General features: G+C 44.3%; 1 protein-coding gene across 5 annotated transcripts in view; it reads right to left on the bottom strand.

Annotated features, from left to right (window-relative positions):
• LOC140396304 (uncharacterized) overlaps positions 1-24235 on the bottom strand; it is a 286423-nt gene that overhangs the window by 12380 nt on the left and 249808 nt on the right. For 4 of the 5 annotated variants that reach the window (XM_072484763.1, XM_072484767.1, XM_072484764.1 and 1 more), the window contains one exon: positions 8753-12573. The exons of the other annotated variant lie outside the window; for it this stretch is intronic. In XM_072484763.1, the coding sequence (XP_072340864.1) occupies positions 12343-12573 (231 nt within the window). In that variant the 3' untranslated portion in view covers positions 8753-12342. Of the gene's footprint in view, positions 1-8752; positions 12574-24235 lie in introns of those variants that run through there. 5 annotated transcript variants of the gene reach the window in all.

The following is a 24235-nucleotide window of genomic DNA, read 5'->3' as shown; positions in this document are numbered from 1 at the left end:
GCAGGAGTCACAGCAGTCCGCCTCCACACCTACGGCACCGTCTGGGGAAGCACCTAGGCGTAGTGTTAGGGCCTGAAAGGCTAGAAGTTAGACACCAGTTAAGTTGGCACGGGTGCAGGGCACAGTTCAGATTTAGGGGCTGGGGCCCAGACTGTGTATATATTTCCGCACAACAAGCATCTGTTAACAGCGTTAAAACATGCCTCAGGTGCGTGTGGGGGTGGGAAGATCTGGGCTGGCCGGGGGGGGGGGGGTGTCGGTGGACCAGTGCAGGCACTGTGGGAGGACCGTGCTCCCCTCCCCCCATGCCCTGACCATCCCCCGCACCCCCACCCCAGGTTTTCAATGGGACGGTGTGATGGACTGGCCAGTTCGCATGCAGTGATCAGCCAGGTGGGAGGTGCTACTGTGGGCATGAGTCAGGTGTTGTTATATGATGTGGAGCACCAGTGTTCACCGCAGAGCGGGCTGTCATCATCCTCCATCCCATGGATCAGACCCACTGTCACTGTCAACCCAGGGCCCCCAGCTCATAGCGCTGCAGGTATGTTTAACGGAGGGTTGTGCAAGCGGGCGGTTGGCAGTGTGGAAGGTGAGGGGGTGTGGATCTGGGATGTGGTGTCCATGTTCCTGGCCAGCATCTCCTCACCCCCCATCTCCACCCTACTCCCTCCTAGTCGGTGAACCTGGAGGTGACAGAGTATCCCATACACGTTGGCCCTGGTTATAACACTGTGCGGCCTCCCCTGCTTGCCAGGGCCCCATGTCCTGCTCGTTGTTCCCTCCCCCGCACCTTCCTCCTCATCCTCCTCCTCCTCTAGCTCATCACCTCTCTGCTGTGCGATGTTACGGAGGATGCAGCAGGCTGCCACGATTCGGGCGACCCTCTCAGCACCGGGCCCCTCCAGAGTGGTCCAGGCACCTGAAGCTCATCTTCAGGTTGCCGAAGCACCACACGATCACACTCCTGGTCGCTGTATGGGTGTCGCTGTAGGGGGACTGCGCGTCAGTCTGTGGCCTCCGGATAGGTGGCATCAGCCATGGAGCAGCGGGTAACCCCTGCCACCCAGGAGCCAACCCCTCAGCCGAAGGGGGTGCCCCGCAAACAAGTCAGGAATCACCAAGTGTGCCAGGATGAAGGAGTCGTGCACACTACACGGGTATCGGGTGCAGAGGTGCATGATGCGCAGCTGATGGTCACAAACCAGCTGGATGTTAATTGAGTGGTACCCCCTTCAGTTAGTGTAGAGCGGCCTGTTATCCGCAGGTGCCCATAGGGCGACATGCATCCTGTCTATTGCCCTCTGGATCTGGGGTATCCCGGCGATGGCTCATCCTGGAAGGCTCGGTCCATATGGAAATGTATGTAATGATCCGCTGGGCATATAGCGCCTCCGTGACGACGTGGTTGCACCTGTGGGCAGAGGTCTGTGAGCTCCTGGATCCATACTGCTGGTGTCACTGTGTAGAACCAGGGGCCGAGGTGGGTGGTCAGTGGGTGCGCAGCAAGATGGTCGCCGCAATGGCGGTCGGTGCCTGGGCACCGCCCCAGTCCTGTGGGGGGGCACCCCGGCTACTTGTCCTGTCCCCGCCCCTCCCCCTCCCCTCCCTCGGCCATGGCAGGGGGCCCCTCCACAGCAGCCAGCACGGCCGATGTCCGTGCCGGCAGCCCGCAGTCGCTCCACGCCATTTCCTACCTCCTCTCTCTCACTCAGCAGACACAATGCCAGGTTCAAGATTTTTGAGACCACAAGTGAACCACGTCATCGGGAACTTGTCCCATCGGAGGCAGTGAATCACAGAGGCCCCGGATAATAGGGTGTCAGGTCTGCTAATGATATGCCTACTGTACTTTAAACCCGCGCGGTGATCGATGCACTTATGTCCTTTTCGAGGTGCCTGAGAATCCCGATTGGCATCAAACCCCGATTTTGGCATCGGAGACTATTCTCCGCCCAATCACGTTTTATGATTTTGGTGTCGGCAAACGGAGAATCCCGCCCCTTATGTGAAGGATTGGGTGAGAGTCTCCATTCCCCCATGCCGATATTGTAATCGGCGATCGGGTGGAGAATCCCTTTTTACGATGAAATTGGGGCATCGCCAGTTTGATGTAGGTTTCGTTAGCTCCACCCTCTCCAAAACAGCGCAATCGCGGCATGTGACACATGCCATTGGAACGGCCTCAGCACATCACCTGAAGACTCTACCCTCAACGCTCCGCCCCCAATGGGACGGGCTCATGACAACGCGGTTCACTTCTGGTCCGAGCCGTGCGGGAACCCGGCCTGGCGGCTGCGACTGTGTCCAGCGCCACCACAGTCGGGTGGTAGCCATGCTCCTGACCAGGGGGCCTTTTGCAAGGGCTGGGCATCTGGTGGGGGGTGACCAGGGGGTTGCGAGGGAGGTGTCCAGGGGGGCACTATTTGGCAGGTTAGGTCTGTGCACGGCTGGCACTATGTTTTACGGCGCGACCGCTGCAGGCCATCACCGTGCGCATGCACGGCCACAGACCCGCCATTCTCTGGCCGTTATTTTGTGGCGGCTGGGAGTTTTACGTGGTGCTGCATTGGTGAGGGGCGCCGCTGATTTTTTTCCCACGTCAAACGACACGGATCCTCCGCACTTAGCCTCAGAATCGGAGAATCTGGCCCGTTATGTTTCAGTAAGACCAGTTGGCTCACAGTCTAACACGCATCTGGGGGTGCTGTGTCTGACCACAGCTCACCTATCAGTTCATATTTGATACATACTTACCCTGAATATTCGAGTATAAAATAGACATTGTGAATTGTGTTAGCTTTACGAATTTGTAAATATCTGCAAAAGTTTAGTTGGGGCGAAGGTATAAGGTGATTTGGCTCATTTGCTGGTTTTTGTACTGAAATCTTTCTGTCTTTGTAATCTAGTGTAATTTAGTTCATTTTCCTTGTTTAATGAACATTTTATTCCTTGTGTTAAAAGTACACTGGCCGATTCCTTTGAATGTGTTCAGTAACTGACCTCCAAAGTTAAAAAAAGAAATTGGGGTCTGGATTCTCTGTTTCAGCCGCGAAGTGCTGGCTCAAACGGAGAATTTGCGGACGTTTTATGATGCCTAAATCAGCGCTGAACCCTCACCAATTCTGGGACCGGTGAGGGGCTAGCAGTGGCACCGGGTGAAACCCCTGGCACCCGCGCCGAAAATGGTCGGAGAATGGCTGGATCCCTGGCCACGCGTGCAAACCTGCAGAGGTTGATCTGCACAATATGGTGCCAGCCGTGCGCGGACCCGGCCCACCATCCGCAACCCCACAGGCCACCCCCTGCCCCTCCCCCCCATCCCCCCCCCCCCCCCCCCCCCCCACCAGTCTCCCCCAACTCTCGTGGAAGCTCCCCCCCAGCCAGTGGCACGGATTATGGCCGTGTGTGGGAACGCTGGACACCGTCCGCAGCCCTGTTGCTGGGATCCCAACCGCTAAGACTACGCGTCACCCACGCGGTTGGGACCTCGGCCCATCAGTGGCGGAGCATCGCGGGAGGGCCTGCCGATGATGCGCCAATGCCGTTGCAACGGCATGCGCCACGAGATGCGATTACACCACTTCCGCACGGGGTGGAGCGTGGCTGACTGGGATCGAACTGGCGTCGGCCTCGATTTGGGTGTGGGAGTGGTTTCTCCGCTCGATCGCCAATTGCGATATCGGCGTCGGGCAACGGAGAATCCCGCCCAGGATCTATCAAGCCAGGTTTCAGTCTGGGATCTGACTTGTCCAGTGGTAACACAGGTGTTTTTTCTCCCCAGTAGTATATGCTATATATCCATTGTGCACTTTTCTATATTTTTAAAACATGCCTCGCATAATTTCATTATGATTACGTAAAGATTTCGAAAGCTGTTGATTTATCTACTCCGCCAACTGTAAAAAATAGTCTTTACAAAAGTACAACGGAACACTCTTTAAGGCTGTTTGGAAATCTCAACTTGCAATTAAAACCAAACCATTGGAAAGACACAAAACTTTTCCCTCTTAACATATTCTTCTGTTGATAAGCACGTGTTTTTAGGGGTGGGGGGCGGTGAAATTCTGACAAAGGAGCCCAGTCTAAAGCATTTAGAGCGGCAGCGTAGTATTGCGGTTGCTAGGGAATACCTGGCAACGAGCAACAATACTTTCTTTTAGAAAGTCCACTGCAAACATTAACCATGATAATGGCCTAAGGTTAAGGGTGACCCTTCTTTTTGCCCGCACACACACACATTTAGTCTTTGGAAAATCGTCTTGTGTGTGAGTGTGTGTGTGTGTGTGTGTGTGTTCCGGAAATTCTTCCCACAATTAATGGATTCAATGGCAGCCGTTGATGATCTGTGTTGAGACGAGGGAGGTAGTTTTAAGAAGCTTACTTAGCCTGCTGCGGAAGTGGGGGGAGATATAAACAGAACGTGCTAGAAAGTGTGCAGAATCTGAAAGACGCTCTGCATGATGAAGTGTTTTTTGAAACACCCACAGAATTTCAACACTGAAGCTTCTCTGAGCACCAAGAAACTGCAGAAAGCAGTTAGTGATGCTTCTCTTCAATACTCAGCTTTTAAGGAAGTGCCGATAAAGCAGGATAGGATCCGTAGTCTCAAATTCTTTGCTTCTTTTCAGAAAATGCAAATGATGAACACATTGGTAGGCACACGTAAATTGCTGGCGAAAAGTGCAAAAGTTCTTTTTCAATGAGAGAATGATGGGGTAAATATCCTCAATTAAAACAGGAAACTATGCAATTTGTAGTTATTGCTTGATTTAAAAAAACATTGTGATCCTTGTTTTACAATTCCTCTATGGCCTTGTCCCCGCCCTATCTTTGTAATCCCCTTCAGCCCCACAACTCGCCCAGATCTCTGCGCTCCTCCAATTCTGGCTTCTTGAGCCACTCCGATTTTAATCACTCCAACATTGGTGGCTGGCCTTCAGCTGCCTGGGCCCTAAGTCCTGTAATTCCCTCCCTCGGCCTCTTGGTCTTTCTACCTCATTTTCGTCCTTTAAGACCAAACCCTTAGACCGCGTTTTTGGTCACGTGCCCAGCACTTTTTAAATATATCTCGGGGTCAATTTTGTCTGATAACACTCATGTTTGATTTGATTTGATTTATTATTGTCACATGTATTAATATACAGTGAAAAGTACTGTTTCTTGCATGCTGTACAAACAATGCATACTGTACATAGGGAAGGAAGGAGAGACTGCAGAATATAATGTTACAGTTATAGCAAGGTGTAGAGAAAAGATCAACTTAATACGAGGTAGCATGTGAAGCACCTTGGATGTTTCAGCATCTTAAAGACATCATATAAATACAGGTTCTTGTTGAGTAAAAGAAACTGAAATTTTATCTGCATATTTTCATAAATTATTTTTCCCAATAGTGATGAAGTTATTGCCTATTGAACTTGTAAAACCAATTTTTTGCCTTCACTGTACTCTGGTATAACAGGCTGTCCATTCATCGTAAAGCCTTCCCGGTGAGCTTAATGTGATGAAAATTAGGTGAATTCTATGTTGGACAGAGACAAGGTGTGTTCCATTAAATTAGAAACCTAGAAATATAGAAGTATTTATGACACAGGCAGAGGCTATTTGGCCCATCATGTCTGTGCTAGTTTTAAAATTGCTGTCCAATCTAGTCACAGCTTCCAGCTTTTGGTCCGGTGACTGGAGGATTGTATCAAACAACACATCCTTTCGGCTGCACTGATGGCATTCAAACAATCCCTGCTTGCAAAGGTCAAAACATAATGTCTAACACTAGATGCAATTCTGCAATTGGGCACCAGTTGCTGAACAATTCCCAGTGTGCTAAAAATTACATGAGCAACCAATTTAAGATAATCAATTGGACTCACAATTGCTCCCTTACAATTCAAGTCCCCCAACCTTGGCACCATTGTAGTAAATCGTCTCTGCAGCTCTCCAAGGCCTAGACATCCTTCCTAAAGTGTGCCCAACACTGGACACAATATTCCTGTTGCGATATAACAAGTACCTTACAAAGGTGTTTATACTTTGTACCTTTATAAATTAGCCAAGAATTCAGTTGGCTGTTTTTAAAAACAGCCTTGCCAATGATTTGAATGTGGGCACCCACAGAATTTGCAGTTCCTGCATCCAATTTAAAATTGTACCATTTATTTTAGACTGCCACATCTTGTTCCTCCTTGCAAAAACTCATCACTTCACATATCGCTGCATGTGTCTTCCCTGTAATTTTCTTTGTTCTTTTACAGGTTTAGATAAAGGATCTGGATCGGCGCAGGCTGGGAGGGCCGAAGAGCCTGTTCCTGTGCTGTAATTTTCTTTGTTCTTTGTTTTCACCTGTCTATGTTCTCCTGAAGTTTGCTACTTTCTTCCTCACTGCTTAATGCATTTTCAAATTTTGTGTAATCAGTGAATGTTGCAATGATGCCCTTCATACCCAAGTTCAGGTTATTAACATATCCAAAAGTGCAGTGATCCTAGTGCAGACACTTGGGGGACACCACTGCATACATCCCCCCAGTCTGAAAAACAATCATTTACTCCGGGTCTCTGCTTTCTACAATGGTTATTTACTTAATATACTTGTTAAATGGATGTGTACATGCGAATCATTAGGTACTTAATCCTTTAATTTCCACCAGCATTACAAAAACACAATTCTCTTTATTTATTTTATGGGATATTGGTGTCACTGGCTGGACCAGCATTTATTGCCCAACCCTAATTGCCCTTGTGAAGGTGGTGGTGAGCTGCCTTCTTGAATTGCTGTAGTCCTTATGATCCAAATATACACTCAATGCTGTTAGGAAAGGAGTTCCAGGATTTTCATCAGTACAAACTTTCAGTACCATGGACAGCATAGCTCACTGACTAATGCAGAGTATTCCAGCAAATAGGTTCCTGAAGAGTGCCCGTGACAGTTTTGATCACAATTAATACTCCCTCTACAACGATAATATTAATCCTCCTCCCACCAAAAATAAACAATTTTAGCTTAATATCCAGTAATGATATTTGAAATCTCCTGACTGATTTTTTTGTTGTTGCTTTGTGCAGGTGATGCCAACAATTATTATCCATCTCTAGATACCTATTTAACATGGGACATTATTGCAGCAGCCATCATGTAGATCAAACTTGGTTGGAAAAAGTTCTCTTTCTTGAAAGCCATTAGTCAATTATTTCTGTTTCCACAAAACGCAGAGGTTGTGATAATCTTTTACTCCTAAGGCTGGAGCGATTTCCAAGCCTAAACGTGCGGCAAGAGAGTGCCCCACAGACCTTAGATAATTGTTGGCTGTGGTTCCATGAGCAGCGCCTTCATTCAGAAGACTGTAAGTTCAAGCTTCACTCCAGAGATTTGAGCCCAAATCCAGGCTGACACTTCAGTGCCGTACTGAGAGTGCTGCATTGTCAAAGGTGTCATCATTCAGTTATGTGACGCATACAGACAGTATGACTGCTAGAGTGGTGATTAAGGTGTCAAGAAAGTGAGGTAATCATTGATTTGCAGGTGAAGTATTCTGCTAATAGAATTTGAGAATCATTTACTTTTTTTTACAGACCGCTAGGTAATGGAATATTGTTTAGGCCTGAAAGATCCTAAGCTGTAAATAATTTATGTGGGGTGTTATGTTGGTCCTGGATAAACAAGTCAAGGGATATCTTGTAAGAAGAGACAAAAGAATGCCTTATGCTTTGGGTACAGGTAATGTAGTTAATGGGAGGAGCCAGGTCTATCTGAAAAGCCAGTAGGTTCTGGAACTCTAATCTGAACAAAACATTTTAGCTTGGTCCTGAAAGATTCTCTCTCCAAAGATTCTTCACAGAGAAAAGCAAGTAAACCCCTGGCTGTTAACTTTATTCATGAGTGGTATTTACCATACATTGGTTTGCTTAATTGGAATATAGTGGCAGATTTGGGAAGTAATTAAAGTTTTGTCTTTTACTTAACAACTATTGTGATTGTTAACTGCAAAGCTATTTCTTCATTGCTGAGGTGATTAACTCTGTGATTAAATTAGAGCTTGTGTGTTGTCACTCCTGCATTGCAGTAACATTTCCTCACAGTTTTACAACTTGAAAATAGTTGGGATAGCGTTCAGGGTCCTAAAAGATGAGCCTCGTCTGTTGTCTTTGGTGAATGTAAAAGAATAACAAATGTCCCAAACAAAATTGACATACATTAAATATTTAACATTGAAAACAGCTTAAGTTAAAAAATGAATTGAATTGTATAAAATAACATTCTTGTTTATGTGACATTATTTCACAGAGGACCTTGGCGTTTTCCTCTGTGCCCTGGCAAGTAGTTATTCCTTAACCAACATCATTAAAATAAGATTGCTTGGTCATGAGCACATTGAGCATTCCCTGTTGCGTTTCCTTGGGTTCAATGTACTTCAAACTTCTTCTTGGGGCATAATGTAATTTAAGCTGTTCTGATGTTGTAGAAAGCAGTATATAAATGGAAGTATTTCTTTGATTAGCATTGGACAGCAAGCTAACTACCCCATTGGGGGTTTGCTAGTTTTAGTAGGAAGTGGGGGGTCAGAGTTGAGATAAAAGGGCATACTGATACAGCTTGCTATATTAAACTCTCCCAATAGTAGGCTACCCTGACAACCTGCAAGCTGATTGCAAGGCAGGAAGGGGATTTCATGATTGCAGGGAATGGGCAATGGCGGGGGGGGTCGAGGGTGGGGTGCAGATGTGGAGGGGAGGGGGGGAGGGAAGGCAGTGATGGTGGAAGTGGACATGTAATAAGTTTTATGGGGTCAGGAGGAAGGTAACTGCTTCACAAGGCCAACAAAAATCATTCCAAATTAACCATTCATATCTGTCTTCGCTTCCACCACCTGTTGGGCTGCTTGGAATGAGTGTGCTCCAGCATTTTGACCCAGCGACGTGACTGGTGATGTATTTTCAGATCAGGATAGTGTGTGGCTTGGAGGAGAACCTGAAAGTTGTGGTTTTCCAATGCACTGAAGTTCTTGTTCATCTCGGTGGTGGAGGTTGTGTGTTTGCGAGGTGTTATCCACCAGTGAGGTAACAGCAATATGAATCCAAACTTCCAGGCCAACTAAACAGGACAACCCAGTTATTGGTTATTGAGAAGCATGAATACAAACCGAGTCAGCTGCATGGAGTTTTAGTGCTAGATTACAATGGACCAATGATTCAAGCATGACACAGGCATGACAGATTGAAAACATTTTAATATAAAGTATCTTGCCCAAATATCCCTGTGTGCCTGCTTCAAATATAAAGTTGATAAGATTGTTATACGATGGGATTATCTCTTTAATTTAGGGTAAAATAGAGGAATGAAAGAGTTCATAAGACCTGTTCTGAATTCTGCCCAAAAACAAATTTGGATGACTTGGCTGTGATGGGGTCAGTAATGCTCAGATTGATTTACTGGGAAGAGAATGCGACATTCACATCTGGGAACAAGTCAAGGACATCTATGATGACTTTAGATAGACTGGTAGTCCCCAACTCTCACAGGGAAATGGTAGGAATGTCAGGTTTATAACAGATATATCTTTAACTATGTATTTATTTTACATAGAGATTGGAGTTGGGGGTTCTTAAGGACAGCTAATTAGCATTTATACTTGGATACAAGGCCCATGTCATTCACCTGGCCATGGAAATGGGTGTTGAGAAGAGAAGAGACCATAGCAAACCACTGAACCACTGTGGTATCGGGTTACAGCGTTTTTCTTAAGATATGCCTGAACCTCACAGACAGGGCAGCCGACATGAATCTGAGAGAATGAGAAAGCAGAGAGATAGCACGGTAACACCGTGGTTAGTACTGTTGCTTCATAGCGTCAATGACCCGGGTTCGATTCCCGGCTGGGTCACTGTCTGTGTGGAGTCTGCACGTTCTCCTCATGCCTGCGTGGGCTTCTTCCAGGTGCTCTGGTTTCCTCCACCAAGTCCCGAAAGATGTGCTTGATCCTGAATTGTGGTCCTTGGACATTGTGAATTCTCCCTCAGTGTACCTGAGTGTGGCGACTAGGGGATTTTCACAGTAACTTCATTGCAGTGTTAATGTAAGCCTACTTGTAACATTAATAAAGATTATTATTGTTCACCATGCAGAATGCAGGTAGGAGCTCACATTCAAATTGAGGAGACCATATTTATGAGGATTTAAAGTAGGCTGCAAGATTTGCTTAGAAGAGCGGCATCTCTAGGGTAAACCACAGCCTTAAAATCAGTTCAGTGATTCAAAGTTATCAGGATGGAAAAGGGAAAAGGGAAGCAAATGATCAGGAGCTGAGAATAGCTTTGCTGGAGAATTAAGTATCCACTTAAGGCAGAAAGTAAAGTATTAACTGTGCAGGGGGATTTTCAGTACATTTTAACAGTTAAATGGGGAAACATTTCTATAGTTTAGACTGTAAATTGCTGACTGAAATAGTGTTTAACCACTTTGCTTTTTAGCTTGTTTGTTACAGTAAAAGTGTTCAAACTTGAAATCTTGTCATGTGATCCTAGTCTCACTAGAAGTGTGAATACCTTTCTAAGGTCGCTAGGAGTCACGACATGCCTTAGTACACACAACTGTTACCTTAATGAAACTGACAAGCTGCAAAAGTAACAGAGATTTGACGGGGTGCATATTTCATAATGTGACTTTATATACCTTTTCCCTTATGATTGGTAGTGCTTGTTATTCACTCCTTGTGCTGCCTCATGTTACCATTGGTAGCATAGAAATTTGAATTGACGCATTTCTCACACAAATGCTCAACAAGGTTGATATCAAATTTCTCCTCAAGCTGTTTTAAACTAATGTTAACCAATTCAAAATAAATGTCACAATTTGGTTAGTGCTCAGTTTTGAAATAGGTCAGCCACACTTAAAGGAGCAGAGAACACAACCTGAAAAGAGCATTTGTACAATAACAGCATCAACCTTAATTCCTGGAAAAGTGAGCTTGTTTTTATATCACACCTTTCCTAACCTCAGGAAGTCCCAAAGTACTTTATGGCCAATAATTTATGTTTTAAAATACATTAACTGTTATGATGTAAGAAATGTGGTAGTCAGTTTTCACCCAGCAAGATCCCACAAACAGCAAGAAGCAGACAATCTGCTTTCATGATATTAATTGAGTGATAAACATTGGCCAAGGTACCAGGGAGAGATCCCCTGTCATTCCTCAACTGGTGGTAGGAGATCTTTATTAAACTGAGTGAGCAGATGGGGCCTTGATGTGACATCTCATCTGAAAGATGGCATCTCTGACATTGCAGTGCTCCATCAGTACTGCACTGGACAAGGCAGTCCAGATCTTCTGCTCAAGTCTCTGGATTTGGGACTTGAACACATGATGTTGTCACACAGAGGTGACAAGCCATGGCTAACATCCTGAGCTGTATTTTTTTGGAAGGGTGCCCTCTGTGATGGTTTTCAGCAACACTTTCAGAACTTCCAAAACTGTGGAGCAGGGTTGATGGGGCTGAATGACATTCTATTATCTATTGGAAAGCTTATTTCTCACAAAAGTATCACATATGGTCGTCATTTAAATTAAACCCCAGCTATTCAAAATGGGAAGGCTTTCTGATGCACCGTTGATAGTATATGTCACAGATATTTGAACCTCACTCCCACTTCTTCAAGCCTGTAAATCTTTGCCTTTGAATTTCCATAGAAGAATATCAAGGGTAGCAGACCTGTGATTTTCTGATAGCCACCGACTACCTGTAAATCGCCACTGTCAGTGCAGTGCTATTTACAGTGAGAGTTTGGCACAAATTACCACCACTCTTTCTCTCTGAGTCACATGCCTGTGGGTTTGAATGCATAATCTCGACTGGTAGCCCAGTGCAGTACTGAGGAAGTGCTTTACTGTCAGAAGTGCTGGATGAGGTATTAAACCTTGGACCATTCAGCGCATTTCATATTTATGTTAAATATTCATTGATACTGCTCATAGGAGGGGAGGGGAGTTTTCCTGGAGTCCTGGCCAACATTCCACCTCAACACCAAAAGAAAATCCAGATCATACACCGTGTTGCTATTGAATCTTGCTGCTTGTTATTGGCTGCTGCATTTTCCCGCGGGATTACGTCAAATTAATTGATTGGGATAGATCCTGTACGAGTTTTTAACCTCTGTTTTGCATCTCCACCGCCTTTATTTCCGATCGAATAGGGATGTAAAACTGGCTGCTGAATCACGATCTCTGCTCTACACAAATCACCAAAGTCACAATCTATCCCATTTGAGTGAAGTCCTTTGCGATACCCTATGAAATAAATGCAAGTTCTTTCTGCTTTCTTTCTGAGACATGGCAGGTCAGGCAATTCTGATCAGAGCGTGCGCGAATCATCCAGTGGGTTTGAGACAACTGAATTGTGGATAAGGACAAAAAGTGGCAAATAGGTAAGGAAATCTAGCAAGTCCAATGCCTTTTTGTATTGGAGTTCCTTTCTGACTTCCTCTTCATGGACCCTGCTGATTCCACCAGCCTTCAACTCCACCAGAAACTGCTGGATGCTGATTGTGGTTGATTCTGATTCCAAGTTACACAGGAAAAGTTGCTGAAATAAGCAAAAGAGATTCCTTAAAAATTCTCCTCTGATGATAATCAAAATCTATCATAACCTGAGTCTCAGTGGGATATAAACATTTGGCTGGTCTCTGTGATGTAGAACAATAAATAGATCATAGACTCATGGAATGATATGATACAGAAGGAGGCCATTCAGCCCATTGTGCACATGCCTTCTCTTTGAAGGAACTATCAAGTTACGGCCACTGCTCTTTCCCAATAGCCCTACAAACCTTTCCCTTTCAAACAATTATTCAAAACCCTTTTTGAAAGTGACTACTGAATCTCTTCCGCTGCCCTTTCAGGCAGCACATTCCTGATCATAACAGCTTCCTGTGTAGGAAAACGTCACCTCTTTTGCCACTCTAGCCCTTTCTCAAATAATCTTAAATCTGTGTCATCTGGCTCCTGACCTTCATCCAATGAATCAGTTTCTTCTTATTTATCAAAGCCCACCATAGTTTTGAACATCTCTATCAAATTACTGTTTACCTCTCTATCAAATTGCTGTTTGACCTTCCCTGCTATGTCCCAGCTTCTCCAGTCTCTCCACATAACTGCAGACTGTTCATTCCTGGTATCGTTTTGTTATGGCGCACACAAAGTTGCAAGGTCAGTCTGCAGGTTTGAAAGTTACACATTCCCTCAGGTAACAAAGTGTGTACATTCTCATTGTGACAAAAAACACAGATGTCAAGATCTGACATTTAATGAGGAAAAATAGCAGCTTATTCATTAAGAAAACTAAAAAGGAAGTGTGTTTCAGATATCCAAACAATCGAGTTATATGTGATTCTAAGGGTAAAGCAAGAGCACAAAGTGATAGATTTTCCACTGTATTTACCAGAGAAGATTTATCGCACATACCCAGTTTAGACAGTGGCCACTTACCAGACATATTACACCTCATTATAAATAAAGAGTGTGTTTTGAAATTATTGCAAGAGACAAATCCAAATAAAGCTCCAGGTCCAGATGGCAGGTCATTTGTATATATATTGAACAGAATTGGGGTTAACACTGAGCCCTGTGGTAATCCATTGCCTGTATTCTCTATGCACTTCTCCCTTCCCCAAGGTGGAGTCTGAATCATCTGTTGTGAAGGAATCTTTCAACAACTGTCCTGACCCAGACTGGAAGCATTCTGGACAGCTTTAGGAGCAGGCTGTTGCACAGTGTACCGTAGGCAGCTGTGAGTCCAGTAGCACTATGGCAGTCATCAGGTTCTTTTGGGGCCATTTTCGATGGAGGTGATGAACATGTTCTGCGCTCCTTACAGAAACCAGCTTGGTCAACATTTATGATGGTCGCTACTTCAAGAGATACGCATTGCAGGATAAAACACTCTTAAAGCACAGAAAGTAGTGAAATTAGATGATAAGCTGGTTGCCTATTTCCAGATTTTGGAACGGCATTGATTTGGTATATTCAAAAAAGTGGATAAAATTCAGCCAGTAAACTACAGACTGGTATTTCGTACCAGTGTAATTTTCAAATTGTTTGAACATATTGTTCATTCTCACGTCATGAAGCACTTAGAAGCACACAATAACTTGGCAGATAGACAGCATGGTTTGCAGTCAACAAGATTGACCAAAACACAACTTTTGCAGACTGACAATTTGTCAAGTCTCGAAAGACTCACCAGGCAATGCTGGAAATCTCAACAGCCTTTGACAAAGTTGCTTATGAAATGCTCTTGACCAAACTTCTCCATGCAATCTGGGGCACATTACTAAATTGGATCCGCACTTACTTAACAACTGAAGACAAAGAGTGATGAGAATCCTCACTTCGAGATGTCCTCTCAGGAGTGCCTCAGGGAACTCCATTGGGATCTTTGCTTTTCTTGGCATTTATAAATACCCTTCCCAAAATGTTGAAAACTAAGGTATGACTATTTGTAGACGATTGTGTGGTTTGCGCTTCAAGGAAACCTCAAAATCAGATCAGTTCACTGCATGATGATCTTCTGGAATTGCAAAGACAGCAGCACCAATGGGCGATTGCATTCAATGTCAAAAATTGCTATGTCATGTGCATGACCAACAAAAAGGATCCACCAACAGATAGCTTTAAATTCTGTAATTAAATTCTCCAACAGGTAGATACATAACCATATCTGGGAGTTCATCTTGAATGGGGATTCCACATTCAGCAAATAACATTCAAAGCAATAAGAATTCTTGAATCTCTGAGAAGAAACCTTTGGTATTGCAACAAAGATATCAGAGTTATAGCTTGCCAAATATTTGTTCATCCAATCCTGAAATATGCAAGTTGTGTGGGATCTTTATACGGCAAGAGATATAAATAAAATTAAAGCAATCTAAAGATGTGCTGCACGATTCTGCACGGATCAGTTTGGGAAATGCACCAAGTGTCGCATCTTTGATCAAAGATTTGGAATGGGAATCACTACAGCAAAGGAAGGAGAATATTAGGCCAATTGTGGCGCGCATGCGTGGACCCGTGCCGGCCGTGGCGGCCACTTTCGGCGCCGGAGCAGCGCACAGCACTCCGGCACCGTTCTATCCCCCAAGGATGGGGAGAATAACTGGACCTGGAGGCCCGCTGACGCCGTTGTTGCTCGTGCCGGTTTTGACGCCAGCGTCAACACTTGGCCGGGATTTCGGAGAATCCCGGCCCACTTGTTTCCAAGACAGCGTATCAACGATATTTCTTCCCAAAGACAATCACTCAATGGAACAAGCTGCCAAAGGAAACAACTACTGTCCCAACACTGGAAATCTTAAGATCCATCTTTAGATTATAGATTATAGATTATAGAATTTGCAGTGCAGAAGGAGGCCATTCGGCCCATCGAGTCTGCACTGGCTCTTGAAAAGAGCACCCTACCCAAGGTCCACACCTCCACCCTATCCCCATAACTCAGTAACCCCACCCAACCCTAAGGGCAATTTTGGACACTAAGGGCAATTTATCATGGTCAATCCACCTAACCCGCACATCTTTGGACTGTGGGAGGAAACCGGAGCACCCGGAGGAAACCCACGCACACACGGGGAGGATGTGCAGACTCCGCACAGACAGTGACCCAAGCCGGAATCGAACCTGGGACCCTGGAGCTGTGAAGCAATTGTGCTATCCACAATGCTACCGTGCTGCCCTATTTCCAGTATCAGTATCAGTAAGTTTTCAGTATCAGGACTGCCATCTCAGCAGCTTATTCTTGGTTTAACTCACCCTATCCGTATAAATGCTGGCAGAATATGGATATTAGTCTTTAATGCCGACACAGCTAAAGCAGAAGCAGAAGTTATGCACACAGGGTCCACTGAGAGGGGAGATGGGGGCCTTGGTTTAACGTTTCAGTTAAAAGGTGACACTTCCGACAGTGTAGCTCTGAAGGATGAGCCGAAGTTATGGGTTGCTTTTGCCTTGGTTCATCAATATGTATCTTGCAGAAATCTACGTCACTTGTAATTCCTGTTCTGAACTCTTGCATTGCTTGCAAGGTTAAACAGCTCAGTTCCTCTTTTGATCCCATGTGTAGAATGTTACCATATCCTGGGTCCAATTACCCTCATCCATTCAGCAATTAAAGTTATAGAGTCAAAGAGTTTTACAGCACAGAAATGGCTCTTTGGCCCAGCCGTCAAGCACGTATTTATTCCAATTCCATTACTTGGTCAGTAGTCTTGTATGCTATGGCTTTACAAGTGCTCATCTAAATGTTTCTTTAGCACTCACTTTCAGGCAGTGAGTTCAAAATTCCCACCACCTTTGGGTGAAAAGGTTTTGCCCAATCCCCTCTAAATCTCCTTAAATCTACGCCCTCTGGTTATTTATCCCTCTACTAAGGGGAAATGGTTCTTCCTATCTACCCTAGCTATGTCTCTCAGAATTTTGTACAGCTCAATCAGGTCGCCCCCTCAGCCTTCCCTGCTCGAAGGAAAAAAACTCCAGCCTAACCAGCCTCTCTTCACAGCTGAAATGTTCCAGCCCAGGCAACATCCTGGTGACCATAATATTATAGAATTCGTTATCAAGGTGGATAGTGAGGTAATTGTTTCTGAGACCGGGGTCCTGAATCTTGATAAAGGTAACTATGATGGTATGAGACATGAGTTGGCTATGATGGACTGGGAAACATTACTGAAAGGAAGGTCAGTGGACAAGCAATGGAAGGCATTCACAGAACTAATAGGTGAACTCCAAAAGTTGTTTATTCCTATTTAGCGCAAGATTAAAAAGGGAACTGTGGCCAAACCATGGCTTACAAGGGAAATTAGAGATAGTATTAGAATGAAAGAAGCATACAAATTAGCAAAAAAAAGCACACGGCCCGAGAATTGGGAACAGTTTAAAATTCAGCAAAGGGGACCGAGGGATTAAGAAGGCAAAAATAGAATATGAAAGTAAGCTAGCAGGGAACATAAAAACTAACTGTAACAATTTTTATAGGTATATAAAGAGAAAAAGATTGACAAAAACGAATGTCTGCCCCTTACAGTCAAACGGGGCAATTCATAACGGGGAACAAAGAAATGGCTGAGGGACTAAATTCGTACTTTGTTTATGTCTTCACAAACAAAGACATGAATAATATACCTGGCGTTCTGAGAAACACAAGTTTTAGTGGGGAGCTGAAGGAAATCAATACTGGTGGAAAAGTGGTTTGGGGGAAATTAATGGGTTTGAAGGCGGATAAATCAACAGGACCTGATAATCTTCAAGAGTACTTCAGGCAGTGGTCGTAGAAATAATAGATCCATTGGTGGTCATCTCCCCAAATTCTTTGGACTCTGGAATTGTTCCTGCAGATTGGAAGGTAGCTAATATAACCTGCTATTCAAAAAGGGAGGTAGAGAGAAAACAGGAACTATAGACCTTTGAGACTAACGTCAGTAGTAAGTAAGATGCTAGAGTCCATTATCAAGGATTTCATAGCACAGCATTTGGAAAGCTGTAGTATAATCAGACAAAGTCAGCATGGATTTATGAGAGGGAAACCATGCTTAACAAATCAACTAGAATGTTTTGAAGATGTAACTAGTAGAGATGACTAGGGAGGATGTGGATTATTTAGACTTTCAGAAGGCTTTCGACAAGGTCTCACATAACAGATGATTATATAAAGTTAAAGTTCATGGGATAGTGGTAGTAGATGGATAAAAAGCTGGTTAGCAGACAGGAAGCAAAGAGTTGGAATCAATAGGTCTTTTAGCAACTGGCAATGACTAGTGGTGTACCGCAGGGATCTGTGCTAGGACTTCAACTGTTCACATTATATATTGATTATTTAGATGAGGGAAATAAATGTATTATCTCATTTACAGATGATACAAAGTTGGGTGGGAGGGTGAGCTGTGAGGATGATGCAGAGATGCTTCAGGGTGATTTGGACAGGCTGAGTGAGTGGGCATATGCATGGAGGATGCAGTATAATGTGGATAAATGTAAGGTTATCCACTGCAGTAGCAAAATTAGGAAGACAGATTATTATTTGAATAGGTGTAAATTGAGAGAGGTGGATACTCAGTGTGACCTTGATGTCCTTGTACATCAGTTGCTGAAAGTAATCATGCAGTAAAGCAGGCAGTAAAGAAGGCAAATGGTATGTTGCCATTCATAGCGAGAGGATTTGATAAGAGGGAGATTTTACTGCAATTGTATAGGGCTTTGGTGAGGCAGTTTGGTGTCCTTATCTGAGGAAGGATGTTCTTGATATGGAGGGAGTGCAGTGATGGTTTACCAGGCTGATTCCTGGGAAGGCGGGACTGTCATATGATGAGAGACTAAGTTGATGAGGATTATATTCATTGGAATTTAGAAGAGTGAGAGGGGATCTCATAGAAACATTTGAAATTCTAACAGGATTGGACAGAGTAGATTCAGAAAGAATGTTCCCGATGGTGGGGAAGTCCAGAACTAGGGGTCATAGTTTGTGGAAAAAGGCTAAACCTTTTAGGGTTGTGGTGGAGAGAAATTTCTTCACCCAGAGAGTGGTGAATCTGTGGAATTCACTACCACAGAAAGTAGTTGAGGCCAAAACATTGTGTAATTACAAGAAGGAATTAGATATAGCTTTTGGGGCTAAAGGCATCAAGGGATGTGGGAGGAAGGCGGGATCAGGGGATTGAAGTTGATGACCAGCAATTATCATAATGAATGGCGGAGCAGACTCGAAGGACCGAATTGCCTCCTCCTGCTTCTATTTTCTATGGATGTATGAATCTCCTCCGCACTCTTCCAAGTGCAATCACATCCTTCCTATAGTGTGACAACCAGAACTACACAGTAGTCAAAGTCCAGCTATGGCCTAATGAGCGTTTTATCCAGCTCCATCATAACCTCCCTGCTCTTATATCTTCCACCCCCTCAAACAACCGGCTCATCCATGACCTCATCAAGTGCGCCCTGTGCACCACCTTCAGCTGTATTAACCCCAGTCTCGCACACAAAGTCGAGGCATTCACCCTCTGCAACACCTCACCACACAGCTCCTCCTCCAGTACCACCCCAAGCTCCTGCTTCTACTTGGCCTTAACCCCCTCCAACGGCGCTGTATCCTCCTCCAGAACCCTCTCATAAATCGTCAAGATGCGGCCCACTCCAAACCCATCACCGACGGCACCCTCCTACAACGAGGAGGGCGGTGTCACCAGAAACGTTGGGATAACATTCCTTGCAAACTCCTACTGCCATCTTTGATGACATTTCAAAGCATGCTGATGAAGTAATTTTAAACTGTAATCGCTGTTCTGATGCAGGAAACGTTACAGCTAATTTACCCCAAAGCAAGATCTCACAGCAGATCAGATCATCTGGTTTAGTCATATTAGTTGAGGGATAAACATTGACCAGGAGCCTGGGAAGAATTCTCCTGATCTTCTTAAAATGGTGCTATGAGATACTTTATGTCCACCTGGGATATTAGCTGGGGCCTTAGTTTTATGTCACATCTGAAAGACAGCACCTCCAACAGCGCAGCACTCCCTCAGTACTGCATTGGGAGGGTCAGCTTGGATTTTGTGCTTAAGTCTTTGTGGTGTGGATTTGAACCCACTAACCCCCGACTCAGAGGCAACAGCAAAGCTCACTGAACCACAGCTGACAAATGAGGGAATGTCCAGCTATGGCCTAATGAGCGTTTTATACAGCTCCATCATAACCTCCCTGCTCTTATATCCTCCACCCCCCCTCAAAACAATCGGCTCATCGTTGACCTCATCAAGTGCACCACCTTTAGCTGTATTAGCCCAGTCTCGCACACAAAGTCGAGGCATTCACCCTCTGCAACACCTCACAACACTCTGGCCACTCTCAACTGTGAATCAAATGTTCCTCTGAATTCTTTGATGTTTTTGCAATGGTGAAACATTCCAAGGTGTTTCACTAGAACAACTATTGAACAAACCTTCAGTTATGACAATTGATTGGAGAAGTTGGGACTGTTCTCCTTGGGGAAGAGAAGTTTGAGAGGAGCTTTGATGGAAGTATTCAAGATCATGAGGGGCCTCCACTGTTGGCCTTTCGGATGTGACATTAAATCATGGCCCCAGATAACATCCCAGGTGGGCTTAAAAGATCTCCATTGGTGGAAGGATCAAGAACCAGAGGGCACAGAATGAAAGTTATTGGCAAACGGAGCAACTGCGACAATAGCAATAACTCTTTACACAGCGTATGGTTAGGATCTGGAATGCACTGCCTGAGAGCGCGGTGGACACAGATTCCATCGAGGCATTCAAGAGGGAATTGGACTATCGAACAAAAGGAAGAACGTGCAGGGCTGCAGAAATAAAATAGGTGAATTGCTCCTTCTGAGGGCCAGCATTGACTTGATAGTCTGAATAGCCCTCTCTGCTTTAACCATTCTGTGATTCTATTCATAGAATCATAGAATCATAGAATTTACAGTGCAGATGTAGGCCATTCGGCCCATTGAGTCTGCACCGGCTCTTGGAAAGAGCACTCTACTTAAGCCCATGCCTCCACCCTATCCCCATAACCAAGTAACCCCACCTACCCTTTTTTGGACACTATGGGCAATTCACTATGGCCAATCCACCTAACCTGCACAGCTTTGGACGGTGGGAGGAAACCAGAGCGCCCGGTGGAAACCAACGCAGACACGGGGAGAACTTGCGGACTCTGCACAGACAGTGACCCAAGCCGGGTATCGAACCTGGGACCCTGGAGCTGTGAAGAACTGTGCTAACCACTGTCCTACCGTACATGAAAATTTGACACCAAGCCACGTAAGGTTATATTTGGACAGGTCACCGAAAGCTTGGTCAAAGAGGTAGGTTTTGTGGAATACCTTAAAAGAAAAGAAAGAGGTTTAGGGAGGGAGCTCCTAAGTTTAAGCCTGGACAACTGAAGACTGGGCTGCCAACGGTGGAGTAAAGAAAATCTAAGGTGTAGAGACCAGAACTGGAGAAACGTGGAGATCTGGGACAACTGGACGGCTAGTAGAGTTTAAAGAGAGGAGAAGAGGAGGCCATAGAGGAGTTTGAAAATAATTATTACAATTTTAACTCTGAGCCATTTCCAAACAAGAAGACAATGTGGATCAACAACCACAGAGGTTAATGCATGAATAAGACTTGGTGCCAATTAGAATTTTGGATAACAAATTGTGGGTGAACTAGTTACACTTTGCTAATAAATTGGCAGAGCTTCGAGTTTTCTAATGTGTCAAATAGTCCGATAAGTTTGTAATTTTTAATCAATCAAAATGGGAGAAGGAAAAGTCAGAAACAATCTTTGGCGAAAAAGTTAATTTTAAAATCCAGTTCAAGCATATTGAAAGTTGGAATATTCTAAATGAAGGAACGGAATGAAGTAAACACATCGGCAACCTAGAAGATTCAGATATATTTAAGTGCTGAGCAAGGAGGAGGAGAAGTGACAAGCAAAAGAATGGCTAATTAAAAGCTGCTTTCTGGCAAACTCAGGGTGCATTCAGTGGCTGCTCACATTATCTGCGCCTTTCAAATGTAATGAATTTTACAATGTCCCTGTAACTGGAAGACTTCAGGCCTTAATGTTCCATTTTACCCCCCATTGTTAGTGCACCTGTTTTTTTTTTGCACTGATTCCGCACCCAATTTAATAACTTTCAGTAATCCTCTGGCACTAACCCTAACACTTCAAAGCATTCAAGTCGGTCTGTCTAATTATAAAGTAAGTGAAGAGGTAGAACCTTCCTCCTAGTACTGCTTTCTATACCTAATGTGTCAAGGTGATTAACATCCACAGTCTCCAAAGCCACAGATTTCATCTGGACATTTTTTTTCTTTTTCTCGAATAGAAGCGTACAATTCAATTAAGTAACGGCAAAGATTTTCCACCCAGCAGCCGATCATACAGGAAAAAGCAAGAAAGCTTTGCTGTAAATGTAAAATGGATCTGTAATAATCACTTCAATAAATGATTCAAAGTTGAAAAGAGCCAGCATTTTGCAGCCAAAGCCTTTTTGTGACATAATCTTTAGGCCAGCATCGTTCAGTGAGTCAACATTTAAAGTGACTTGCTACCAACAGAGCTCCTATTAAATTCTAGATGGCCCCTTCCTGCAGCAGCCTTGAGCATTCACAATGCAGTGCAAGTCAGGGATGAAGTGAAGCACAGTTCACACCCGCTGGGTCAAAGATGTGTTTATTCCAAATGTTGCAATTCATTTGAGGTTGCTATAGTAACTTTCTTTGGGACAGCAAATGAACAGGGAATTGAGCTTACATTATGCACAAGGCTGTTGTGTTACCTGCGTGGTAGATAACACGTGTTACTCAATCCTAGGTTGATGGTGAGGTCCTCTGAATCTTGATGAAGAAGACTCAAACTTGTCCAGTAACAACACAGATTTATAGAGTAACTATAATAATAAGTGCATGAGTTCTTTACCTTAACTTTGATACTAGGGATAAGGTTAACAAGATCTAACAACAGTGACTATACGCAACTCCACTAACTATCTGAACTATTCTGATATTGCCCTGATCACAGTGCACACGAGAGAGAGAGAGACTGCCGAAGACCCAATGTGGCTGCCTTTTATACCCCCGTTGGTCCGGCCCTCCAATGATCATGTGGTGCTACTGATTACTCATTAAACCTTTGTATATATGCACATATAGAGATCACTACATCCCCCCTCTTTCTTGTGTTACATATTTTCTGTATGTTGTAAAGAAAACTGAACAAACATAATGAATGCAGTTAACTGGATACAGGTAAGACAAATAATGCTGTGTACAATCTGTGATGGTAATGATGACTGTGCAAAGCCAATCAATGTTTAAAGAGTCCAATCTTAACAAGAAAATTTGTGAGTCCAAACTTTATGAATTTGGGCAGCACGGTAGCATTGTGGATAGCACAATTGCTTCACAGCTCCAGGGTCCCAGGTTCGATTCCAGCTTGGGTCACTGTCTGTGCGGAGTCTGCACATCCTCCCCGTGTGTGCGTGGGTTTCCTCCGGGTGCTCCAGTTTCCTTCCACAGTCCAAAGATGTGCAGGTTAGGTGGATTGGCCATGATAAATTGCCCTTAGTGTCCAAAATTGCCCTTAGTGTTAGGTGGGGTTACTGGGTTATGGGGATAAGGTGGAGGTGTTGACCATGGATAGCGTGCTCTTTCCAAGAGCCGGTACAGACTCGATGGGCCGAATGGCCTCCTTCTGCACTGTACATTCTATGATCAGTTGCATTGCTTTCTTCTTCTGTCGTTGAGGTGGCAATGTTGATGTCGCCATTTTGTTGTGAACATCGTCAGTGTTCATGTGTGTAAGTGACTAGCAAGTCATCACGAGGTGTTCGAATGGTCGAAGCAGCTTGTTGTCAGCCCCGGAATTTTTTTTTGTGCTTGCGGTACTGACTCCGTACGTCCACGTTCTTGAAAGCTGGGTTGGTTGCTTGCTGTGGTGCAGATATGAAATCGAGAGATTTGTTGTCATGGAATGTAATGTTTGTAGACTTACCACTGTTTTGAACTGTGCTGGTACATTGTCCTTTATGTGTGGAGTTGTGACATGATGTACAGGTCATTGTTTCATTGTTGTTTTTGTGGCTTCTGTCATTGTTGATATCGTTGTTGGTCATGTTGTTGTTGTTGTTACAGTTTTGCTCACTGACTGTACCATGTGTATTATTCGAGTCATACTCAAAGATGCTTGTGTCAGTGCCCTTTTTGGTAGCCAATGTTTCGTTGAGCATTTTTTCTTGAGAATTGTGAGAATGATCTGTTGTTGCATTGATGTTGGTGACATCAGTCATTTGTGGTGGATTTGATTGCTCTTCTTTGCTTCCTTGGTGCTCCTCTTCTGGAGACATTTCCGGTACATTTGAATCACCTTTGGTTTCTTGATGCTCCTCTTCTGGAGTCAAAATCTTCAAGATTTCAATTGACGTGGTCTCACTGGACCCAAGAGTAGACCTACTCTGTGCTTCTGTACAGACGAGCTGAGATCTGTCAGTCTCGCTATGATCCTGCACATTCTGTACGTCGAGTGTGATCACTTTGTCACTGTTTTTACATACAGTGGGTAGACATTCAATGTCTTCTTGTTGGTTACATGAGCTGCTATACTTTCATAATCTGCTGCTGTTTGCTCATATAAGGCGGATAGACCGTCATAGTCTTTCTCATGCACGGTTGTCACTCCGGAGTCTTTAATTGCGT

This window comes from Scyliorhinus torazame, chromosome 19, assembly GCF_047496885.1.
Source record: "Scyliorhinus torazame isolate Kashiwa2021f chromosome 19, sScyTor2.1, whole genome shotgun sequence".
In the NCBI taxonomy this organism is placed as follows: domain Eukaryota; kingdom Metazoa; phylum Chordata; class Chondrichthyes; order Carcharhiniformes; family Scyliorhinidae; genus Scyliorhinus; species Scyliorhinus torazame.
Note: the sequence above shows the minus strand (reverse complement) of the source record. Positions and strands in the feature narration are given on the sequence as shown.